An 11,589-nucleotide genomic window follows, 5' to 3' on the forward strand; every position below is an offset into this window, starting at 1 on the left:
CTGTCCATGTCTAAACCTGGCCCTCTCACTTTTCTGTTACGTTTCCTCTGAATGTATTGCTTTCTAATTGGCCATAACATGGCACTATGATATTTAAAATAAATTGTACTTAATAAAACCCTGCAGATTTTAAATCAGGAAAGTTTCTATCTATTTCAAATCCCTTAGTAAGCTTTTTGTTGTTGTTCACTTAGAAAGCCCCCATGCCTCATAAGCTTAAAGAAAAAAAGAAATTATGCAATAGACCAGCCAAATGGAAGAGGCTTTTATTAGTAAAGAAATGAACTTAACAGCTGGTCTACAATATATTATTGAATTATAAACAATATAAATAAATGATTTTGTAGGCCCACTTAACCTTCATCCAGACCCACATGAAGCAATGTTACAACAATGTTCTACGTGAAATGTGCAGGTAACAAAGGTGCAATTACAAGTCAGGTTAAGCAGCAGAATATAAGGTGCTTTAATTTAACAGTTAATGTTGCCATCAACAAGCATCTGAATGCTTAATTTCACTTCACTGAATACAGACACAACAGATATGAAAATCTAAAATTAATACACATGCTACTTGTTAATATGAAAGTGCCTTCTCTTTTTAAAAAAAATATACCAAATGGACAGACTTTTTACATAGATCGTGGTGTGCTCTTATAATGCAAAATTAACTTCATTTTCAGGTTATACATTTGAAAACTAGCTACAGACACCAATCTAGGAACACTAATGCTAAGAGTGCTAAAACTAATTTCCTGTAAAGAGGACTCTAATACAATATCCAATGTAAAGAATACATCTATATATAATCTTAACATTTGTTTTCTATAAAGATAAAAAATGCTTTTTCCCCTTGGTGATGCTTTGTTCATCCTGGGTGGATCAGCTTTTGAGGTTTTAATCATTTGAAAGTCCCATTTTAGAACATTGTGAGGAATCAAACGTAGAAATAGAAAAAGTCAACATGTACTTGAAGAATCAAAAATTAGTATTTTTTTAAAAACTAATGTATCACAAAAATTTGCCTTTGTTTAAATCAACAAAAGGTTAACCAGCAAGACAAAAGCATTAATTCAGTAGAGGCCTGAAATGCCTGCACACTGTGGCCTACAACTCAGCACAAGCTTACCCCTGACTCTAAGCATAGTTTCTAGAACCTACTTTGACTTTTTTTTCCCTACAGAAAAAAACAGAAAGTTTTTGAATAAGGTGACTTGGGAATCTTGGGTAAATGTCTCAGAAGTTAAACATCCTTGTACACTTCGTTGACTTTATTTTTTTAAATCCTCACCTGGGGATGTTTTTCGCATTGCTTTTCAGAGAGCATGGAAGGGAGGAAGGGAGAGAAAGAGAAATATCAATGCAAGAGAGAAACACTGACTGGTTGCCTACTGTATGCATCCGACTGAGGCAGAGAGGGAACCCACAACCCAGGTGAATGCCCTTGACTGGGAACTGAACATGCAACCCTTCGGTTCAGGAGCCGATGCTTTAACCACTTAGCAACACCAGTCAGGGCTCCACTGACTTTTTAAGTTTTAAGAATACATATTTAAAAGGTACTAATGCAATATATATACTAACATCATAAAATATGGGTAAATATTTTTAAAATTGGGTATATCAAAACATGTTAAATTTTAAACAATGCCATGGGGAAAAAATTTGTTTTACGTGGAATGTCAGTGTTCCTTTTTAAATCAATTTGTTAAAGATTCCAATCCAACATGTATTAGGACATTTTCCTGCTTTAAGTTGTGACTACCCACCTGGTGTGGCTAAGTGGTTGAGCATCAACCTGTAATATAGCCAGGAGGTCACAGTTCCATTCCCAGTCAGGGCACATGTCCGGGTTGGGGCTCAATCCCCAGTGTGGGGCATGCAGGAGGCAGCCGATCAATGATTCTCTCTCATCATTGATATTTCTACCTCTCCCTCTCCCTTCCTCTCTGAAATCAATAAAAATGAGATACTTTCATTTTTTTATCTTTATAGAGAATGTTAGTATCAAGCAATGTTAATATGTAAAGCTCTGTCAATAGGAATTACAGTGTAAGTCACAGAATCCTCAAGTGGTAAGGAATCTCTACCCAGTTAATAACGATCCCATTCAATACTTACTCCCCATATACTTGTCAATTTAAACATAGAACTCTTTTATGTTTACTAGTTCAGTATTTTAAAGTAAAACCCTTTTATTTTGTAATGTGTTCTTTCTAAAAAGTAGTTATTTGTAATAAAATTCATCTTATGTAGCCTTCCTTGCTTTAAAAACAAAACAAAAGTACAAAACAAACCTGTTCAGCAAATTCCTTTGAGATTTCCCAGTTTTAGATATGCTTCACTGTCAATACTGGATGTAAAGCTTTTGTGGTTAAAAATGTATAGTAAGTCAGCACCAGCTTCTTTGTATTGTTCTGTCACACTCCCTGCATAGCAACACCTCTGGAACAGATTCAAGTGTCAAAACAATTCTTAGAAATATGGGCTGTCACAAAATATAAATCCTTAGTGTTAGGACACTTAATTTCATAACCTAATCAGGTTTATGACTGATTGATGTTTAGTAGGTAAAATGTTACAGGATTTGATGTGATTTACTCAGACCCCTTATCTGTCATCTAGCCTAATCCTTACCCCAATGCATAAAAAAATTCCCTCAGTTCCAACTTTATATTCAGTACATTAAAGTAATAATAATTATGTCCATGTTTAAACTGCAATCAAAATTTTGTTTGGGAAGATTTTGTTTACTTATGACTAGTTCCTTACATCATGTATATCACATGCTGCACATAGTAAGTGTTCAAACAGTTTGCTAAATGAATGGATAAATGTCTGAATGATAATGTCCATTATCATTTTTCATCATATATAATAAAAGGCTATTATGCAAATCGACCGAACGGCAGAATGACTGGTTGCTATGATGCACACTGACCACCAGAAGGCAGATGCTCAACACAGGAGCTGCCCCCTGATGATCAGTGCGCTCCCACAGGGGGAGCGTCGCTCAGCCAGAAGCCGGGCTCACAGCTGGCGAGCACAGTGGTGGTGGCGGGAGCCTCTCTTGCTTCCGTGGCAGTCGGACATCCCCCGAGGGCTCCTAGACTGCGAGAGGGCACAGGCCAGGCTGAGGGACCCCCCAGAGTGCATGAATGTCATGCAGTGGGCCTCTAGTGTGTTCATATATTCCATGGTTAGCTAGCAAGAAGCATTTAGAAAAATGTCCTCATTTGCTTGTCTGTTTAAATTTTCTGCCTTGTTCCCTAGGACAACCAAGACTAGGTGGCCCAGGGAATAATGCTTAATAAATAATTATCTTTTAGCAATTGCTCTGAAGTATGAAAGGAACTGTTGAAAAGGGAAAGAGAATTAAGTAGAAGCAACTTAAAAACACCCCATTATGTGGCCCAGAATCATAGTTTTAGAGCTGGGAGGAACCTAAGAGATGATTTAAATCAAAATCAACATGTTTAGTATAGGCTCCACACGGTATACATAGAAGAGGAAACAGGTTTAAAGGTAAGTAACTGCCGAGGGGGTCACCACACACAGCTGTTTCAACTAGATGTGAAACCCCAGTCATTCATCATAGTAATTTAATGATTATGTAGATCTATTAACTATTAGAGTACTTAGTACTACCTAAAACAAAAAGAATTATGACTTTTCAACCATTCTAAACAAAGATTGTAAGCAATGGATACTTCTGGTTTGCTTGAGGCACGACTGAAAAGTTCCTTCTTTCTAAAGTAGGTTGATATTTACTTCACCACCAGCTCCACCACCCTCACAAACACGAACTTTTTCACCTCTATCAATGAAAGCTCCAAAAAACATGGATTTAACACTGTATACTTTTTAAGCCAATAATGATGGCTACTATCAATCCTTAAGAAGATTACTGGAGTTAAATTTAAAACCATGCCATGTTAACATAACAGTGTTTTAAATTCATATTTATTTTTTCCAAATTAAGAATCATTCTATACTTCCTTTTAGACAATACATTTAAAAACCTTTGCACAGGTTTTCTCTCTATGGATTCATATTTATGCCACCAGTATCACTGAGAGCAGTTGTACTTTTCAAAGACAGAAAAAAATACTTTTCTAGTGTACCTCCTAATATCTGAGATTAAAACAGTCATCTTTAAATAAAATGTTCATAAGCTATAAAAAGGGAAAACATGAAACATTCATGGGAAACATTTCCCAAAAGTTTCCGTAAACATCGCATTTAAAAGGTTCACGTGTTAAGAGTAGAATGGGACAATTTTCATTAGAGAAGGTGGGCTTCAGATCTGAAAAGGAGGGAGGCCACTTCCTTTTAATATGTGTGTACTAAAGTGACAGTTCAGAGAAAGCCAAATGTTTTGCTCTGTAATATGATGGCAATAATTACCATCATATTAGTACTTTACAACTTTCAAAAAAAAAGCTTTCTCATAGTATTATTTTAAGCTAGATTAAATAAGCTCTAAAAAATTATATGTAAAACTTTAGAATTCTTAAAAATTTAGGAAACTTTTTCCAAAGATAATATAATTTTTAACTCTTTACTGATGTAATGGCTTGTATTGCTGCTATAAAGGAAATCATATAGAGATACGTTTTCTGAACTTAAAACAAAAGAGGAATATCTTTCCAAAGAATTCTTTTAAAGATATGCAGCTCTTAATAGGTTGAAATTAAATTTTGCTAAAACTGCATATTTACTTTCCCTAATACTGTATTTGTGCTTATCTAAATTGAATCATAATCTTTAAAATGAAATCAAATGTTCTAAATAGATTCATAAAATACCGATAGTGAATAATGTGAAACTATTTACTTCATGATCCACACTACTGTGCATCAAAAAATAGAGGTAGGCTTGTGTTAATTAAAATCACACTGATAAAGAGAAACAGCTCTTAGTCATCCAATTCTTACACTGAGACAACCTAGCAAATAAGATACAACCTTAAAAATGCTTTTCTTTGATTCAGCTGTGGCATCTGAAAGTGAATACTCAATTCTGATCATTAAAACAACTAATCTTTGAGTTTCTGACAACCTAAGACTATATATACAATCTATATATTGCCTCCTTACGACACTTGTGCCATAGTGTATCAACACCCTGCAAATACAAATAATAGGGCTTAAAACATTTAATTGGACACGTCAGTGATATGGGGCACTATGACAGATTTCAATCTAATACTGGTATCTGAATAAATGTCTAATTTCACACTGGCTAGATGAAGATTAACTGTAAAAAATTATTCAAAGGCATGGGCATAACAATACATATTACATACAGTTCTAAGAGGGCTACTTAAAATAATTTCTATTTAAAACTAGGTAAAACATAAATATTAGCTTCAAAAGTGCAGAAATTTGTTCAGTGTTGAAGTGAGATAAACTAACAAGTGGCAGGCCTCTTGCCTCTCTCGCATTCTCAAGTTTCTTCACTAACATTTTTTCCCTCCCATTCCACCTTCTCTACTTCTAGGTCAGCCCTTAAAAGTGTTTAGATGATGCCACAGCAAATTAAAAGTACCATCCTGGAAACAGTTAAATGCCACTTAAAAAGTGACAGTCTGTCTCATATTATACTGATTTCATCAAAGTGCAGAGCTGTGTCAGACACATCCCTGCACAAGACTTGATGAAAATCCACATCATGTAAAAAATAATTTTTATAAGCCAGCTCTCTTAGCTTGTTTACTTTCTTAGAAACACATGGCTTAAAGCAAATAAAATTTCAAACTTGTAGGTTTTCCCCCCCTCAATGGAAAAAGAGTGTGTAAGTTTAAACAAGTCAGAAAATACAAACTTAAGTAGCAAAAATAGGAAGAACTTCTCTTTCTGCTTGTCATTCCCTCAATCAAAATCCTAAAACAATTATATAAATAAAAATAATAGCCCTCTTCCCACCTATATCATACTAAAACTGTGCTTACAGCTCAGGAGAGAGGTGCACACCCAGTGTCATCATCTATATCCATTATATGTAACTGATATTAACATGATTTAATCATCTTGAAAGAAATAACTGCTTCAAAGGTGAGAGTGACTAGTTGAAAGCAAATGAGCCATTTCTAAATAAAACTACTCACTTGAAAAAAAAAACAAGTATATTTTCTGGTATGTTTTGATACTATTCTTAAGATTATTATTATTATAAGACTTAAGATTATAAGGTACTCTCAAATGGATATCCTTCTTGTAAGCTTTCTTAACATAGTGCCAGGCACAGGGGCTTTTTAGTAAGTACTACATAATGACTGCTATTAGAAGAGGGTGTAAATAAAAGGTGAACCTATTAACACAGTTCAAAGCTAACCCCTTAAAGGTTATATATAGTTATGGGAAGCAGTCATTATTGCAAGGGGAATTTATCCTCACATAATTTTACATTAGTTGTGTGTGGATTCTCTATGCTAAAGTTTTAATTCCAGGGGAGATTTTTCTTTGTGCCCCCACCCTCCCAATACAGTGAAACATCTTCCACTAGTGCTTAGCCTGTATTTGAGTTCTGAAATTGCAACACGAGGGGAAAAGTCAAGCATATGACAACTCTGTCACAATGATTAAATGCTAATAAATGAAAGTTGACTAGAGAGTACCTACCTTTCCTTGAAACTTTAATCCAATAATTAAAAATGTGATATAAAGAAATATGTAACATGGACTACAAGCTATTGTAGGTCTGGAACATGAGCCTTACACTATATTACACATTCTAATCCTACACGCAACTATCAGTAAACATCATTTTTTAAAACATTACTACACTAAAGAATCCCACAAAGCATACATTCAAACAAGAGGCATCTACAGATTAAAAAAATTACCCGCTGTATTTTTGTATAAAAATAATCAACATTCTCTAATGTACACAAAGCCAAAAGATAAATATCTGTGATGTCTTTAATGACATCTTTAGTCTTCTACTAGGTCAACACAATCTTTTTGAAAAGAGCAGTGATAATGACTGAAACCCATAGACTCTTTCCACTTTTACCAAATATCTATGTATGTTCCTTCAATTATTAAAACATTTTCATTGTATGATAGAGATAAGATTTAAAAAAAATAAACAAATTTTTGATGTCCAGGACTATAAAGCTCTCAAGGCTCCCAAAACAATTTTGTTTTGGTGTCACAATTCTAGTAGATCACTAACTGTTTGGTGAAAGGTTTTACTTAAAAATTTCCCCCCTAAAACATGTACATACAAAATTAGACTTCACCATTCAAGAGATATCACTTGGTAAGTGCTTTGCAGAAAGCATGCAAGGGTTTAGTCAGGAAAAAGGAATATGCTTTCTAGCTAGACCCAGCATGTTCAACATTAGAAAAATGCCAAAGACCAAATACGTTTATCTGCTACACACTATTGCCTTGTTGGTAAAGGTTATATGTACATTGGTTCATAAGGTGTAATCAGATTATGCCTTTTATCACAGAAGAGCAGAGATAAAAGATAATTAATATGAATCAATATCTTTTAAGAGTCAAATTATTTGTATGCTAGTCCTTATTTTATCGGCCAATTTAATGGATTGCTCCCCTTTTTCTAAGTGTGCATACACTGGGGAAAATACTTCAGCAGAACACTGATGCTACCTGAAATATTTGCATTGTGTAATGTATCCCTCTGGGTGAAAAAGAGAATAATTTATCACTCCTACATTAGAGTTTCTCAACCTTGGTACTACTGACATTTTGGACCGCATAGCTGTTGTGGAGGGCTGTCCTGTGCATTGTAGGAAATATACAATCCCTGTCCTCCATGTGTTAGGTACCGAGAGCATCCCTCCCTCAGCCCCCTCAGCTATGACAACCAAAATGTCCCCAGGGCAGCAAAACTCATCTCCAGGAGAACCATTGGTCTACATGTACAAAAACTAAGAGGACAATGTTCTCAGCTACACCAAATTCTTGGTCAAGTTTAGAATAGAAACCAACTTGTTTGACTCCCAGATCAGTGTAATTCTTGCTAGAATGCAACCCTTTTTTATAGACAAAACAACTTTCTAACAGACATTTTTTTTAAATGCACAATGATATCTCACTGCATACAATTCCAGTCACTGGACTCCTAAATTATTCTTAAATTATCTCTAATGACAACTTATGGGAAAATTATAGGGTAGAAAAATGTATAACAAAACTGGATCAAAAGAGAAATGTAAATCATTAAATTAGTTTTAAAAGGATTCTTTATATTAATGATAAACATTACTTTTTTAAAAAGTACTAGAATACGTTTCTTTGAAAAATATCATGGCCCTCTATAACAAGTCTTTCAATGTTGTATGTAACCTGTAAAATTAATTTCACCAATGTTGGCTAATTATGAAAATGTATGATGAATTATTATATCTGTAAAAGAAATGTCAGCTTTTCATGTGGAGATCCCAATGTTCTTGGCTATCCACCACAATACGTGATAATATTCTAGGCCAACCTGAGCCTTTACCTTACAAGTTTGTTTAAGAAGAATAAAACTGCTGTTATCGAAAAGCCTCATGATCTTGTTAAGATTCCTTCAGAGAGTTGATGCGTGCACAGATCTTTAGGGCGGGGCCAAGCTTGATATTCATTGCACTCATAAGATGGTCTTCTTTTAGCAAGAGAAGGGCCTGTCCATCAATCTCCTGTGCTCTAAACTCATCTGCGATATCCTGGCAGCCTGGAATTTGATCAGAGGAAGGAAATTAGAATTAATACACAACAATTAGACATTACTCCTAATAGTCACAGTTATGCTCTCACTGGGTCTGAGTATGTGAACTACAGGCTGAGAAACAAATGAAATTTATTTATGGTAATCTTAGGTTCACTCCCGAAGAAGAGAGTATTTTTTGACATTCTGAAAATAAAAATTAATCAAAATCAGGTAAAGCAACTTACTTGGAATTCTTGTTCTAAAAATAATATAGAAATAATTAGTAAGAGTCAGGTAAAATGTAAGGATTGATCAGTCTAGAATCTAGACTCTAGATATAGCTTATCTTCACAAAAAGGATGATGGTGTCATCTCAAAGCATGCCACATATATAACAAGTTTAGATTAACTAATTATTATACCTCATGAACTTATCTTTCTATAACGTATTCTTCACATATACATACAAAGGAATAAAATATAGTGTTCTGCCATTTAAATAACAATTTAGAAATATTTTCTTATGTACCAGAATACCACTTTCATTACCTCTTATAACTTTTAATTTACAACCTTCAATTGACAAGCACATCGAAAACATTTTTATTGTTCACTAAGGACAGAACCAATCCATCAAGATTATAGTATTGCTCTATTGCAATACTGCTAAAATGTATTATACTGCTCTACTTGTAATTTCAACTTCAAATCTTAGTATCATTGGACTCATCTCCACTTTTGAAACATAAATTCTCATTGAAATTAGGGGCTTGCTAACTAACATCTTGCCAAAAAACATTATTTTAGCTCTCAAACTAAATCAGGTGCTTTATCAGGTAACAAACAATACTAGAATCAACTTGAACCCCAAATGTTCTTATTATCTACCAAATTTTGCAGTCAGGTTACTCAATAAACTTCTCCACTAAGGATAAGGAAACTAGCAAGAAGGTAATGAATTAAGGAACCAAGAGAGAAGAGAATGCACAATGTAGAAGCTTCCTTAGACAGTAAAATTAGAAAAATAAATTTAAGAATAAATACTAATGCCTTAGCCAGTGTTGTTCAGTGTTAGAGCATTGGCCTGCACACCAAAGGGTCTCAGGTTTGATTCCCGGTCGAAGGCATGTACCTGCGTTGCAGGTTCGATCCCTGCTCCAGTTGGGGTGTGTGCAGGAGGCAATCGGTGTGTCTCACATTGATATTTCTCTCTCTCTTCTCCCTCCCCCCCTTCCACTCTCTCTAAAAATCAATAGAAAAACAAAACAAACAAAAAAGAATAAATACTAACAGCTTAAAGTCTATTTTATTCAAATCAGTATATTCTCAGGGAAAACACAAAAAAATGGAAATGGTTACATTACATCTTTAGATACCACAACTTTGCAGAAATGATTATCTTCCTATTGCAAACGTATCATTCTCTTGTTTATATAGATAATGATGTCATCCCTATAACCCCAGAACTAAACACAAAGCACTGTAGGTGCTAAATATACATATATATTTTTTTTGGGGGGGGGGGGGTAAGTGAAGGATTAAATGAGTGAATAAATAAATAATGAACAAAAAACAGAATCTGTTAGAGAGGAACCATCTGTAAGAGTAATACAAACACTTTTTCTGTATTTTGCTGTGTGGCCATCTTTTCTCTTGGATATTTTTTTGCCTTCTTTGTTGGTTGTATCTTTCTTGTTTCCTATATAACAGCCAGCTTATCAATTTCTCTAGTCTTAATAATTTCTCAGACTTCTAAAAATTGACATTTCAAAAGTACCCTATGAGGAATTTTTATGATTTTGCCCATTTACCATATAAAAGAAATTATATAGTTAAAAGGAATTACTCACCATAGAAAAGCCCCTTTCCTTTTCCCAGAGGTAGCTCTCAAAACTGGGCAGACAAAACTGACTAATCTTGCGTCTAGTTGTGACTTCATCCTTCTTTATATGAAAGAACTAATGTTCTTCTCTCTTCAGTCTTACTTACAAGAGCACAGGGAAGAAAAGAAGAGAGAGAAAGATAGGGTAGGACTTACTTAGATTCAGAAAACAGGAGCCATGAGAAGTAATGAGGACTATAAGAGCTACATGTGGGAATAGAAACAAGGAGCTCTCCATGAGGAAAATATATAGCATGTTTTCGTTCCTCTGCATTATGAGATCCCTCTTCAAATGTCTTCTTGCAGGTGGACAATAAAGGTATTAGCAAAATAATAGTGAACAAAAAGTTTGGGAAACAGCATGATCAAATATGAATGCATTATCTTCAGAATTTTTGATCACAACTTTCTTAAGCCAACCCAAAAAAGGGGTGGGGGGATTATACTATACATTAGTACATAAGTTAAAAAATAAAGTGACTTAAAAAAGAAAAAAATAGAAGCAAATATGCTTCCGGAAAATCGAGAAAATTGAATTTAAAAAAAATTTTACATGCTCAGGATGTACTGAGCTAGTTCTATGAATTTCTGACATTAAAATCTCCTTCTGTAAAGCAGCTGCACCCTAGGGATATGTACAAAATATATCCCAACTGTAGTAACCAGTCAGAGTAGCTGGCTTTACATCACCAGAAGCAGCTATCAGGGTGTGCACAGACCTGAACACATGAACACGGGTCCCAAGCAGTCAGTCACTTTTCCAGAGAAACCCAAAATAAACTCACCCTGCACAAAAAATGGCCTCAATAAGAAAGGTGAAAAGCTATGACCTGCCATTCAATATTACAGAAAAATCAAGTCCCAATGTTAGTATTATGAAAACCAGTAAATAGTCATATCTACACTAATAAAAGACAAAGATGCTAATTGACCATACCTTCGCTACGCTCACCAGCCAATCAGAAGAGTATGCAAATTAACCCAACAAAGATGGCCGTTAAATTTGCATACTGCAGGCAGATCCCACTGTGCCGCCCGCC

At 34.7% G+C, this 11,589-nt stretch overlaps 1 protein-coding gene across 5 annotated transcripts in view; it reads right to left on the reverse strand.

Annotated features, from left to right (window-relative positions):
• Positions 1–3,946: 3,946 nt before the first annotated feature.
• The window catches only part of PHC3 (polyhomeotic homolog 3 (Drosophila)), a 64,648-nt gene continuing 57,005 nt past the window's right edge, over positions 3,947–11,589 (reverse strand). For 4 of the 5 annotated variants that reach the window (XM_014533565.1, XM_014533566.1, XM_014533563.1 and 1 more), the window contains one exon: positions 3,947–8,691. In XM_014533565.1, the coding sequence (XP_014389051.1) occupies positions 8,537–8,691 (155 nt within the window). In that variant the 3' untranslated portion in view covers positions 3,947–8,536. Of the gene's footprint in view, positions 8,692–10,517; positions 10,648–11,589 lie in introns of all 5 variants that reach the window. The other variant, XR_001360657.1, reaches the window with a different exon arrangement.

The sequence above is a fragment of the Myotis brandtii genome, unplaced genomic scaffold, assembly GCF_000412655.1.
Source record: "Myotis brandtii unplaced genomic scaffold, ASM41265v1 scaffold99, whole genome shotgun sequence".
Classification (NCBI taxonomy): domain Eukaryota; kingdom Metazoa; phylum Chordata; class Mammalia; order Chiroptera; family Vespertilionidae; genus Myotis; species Myotis brandtii.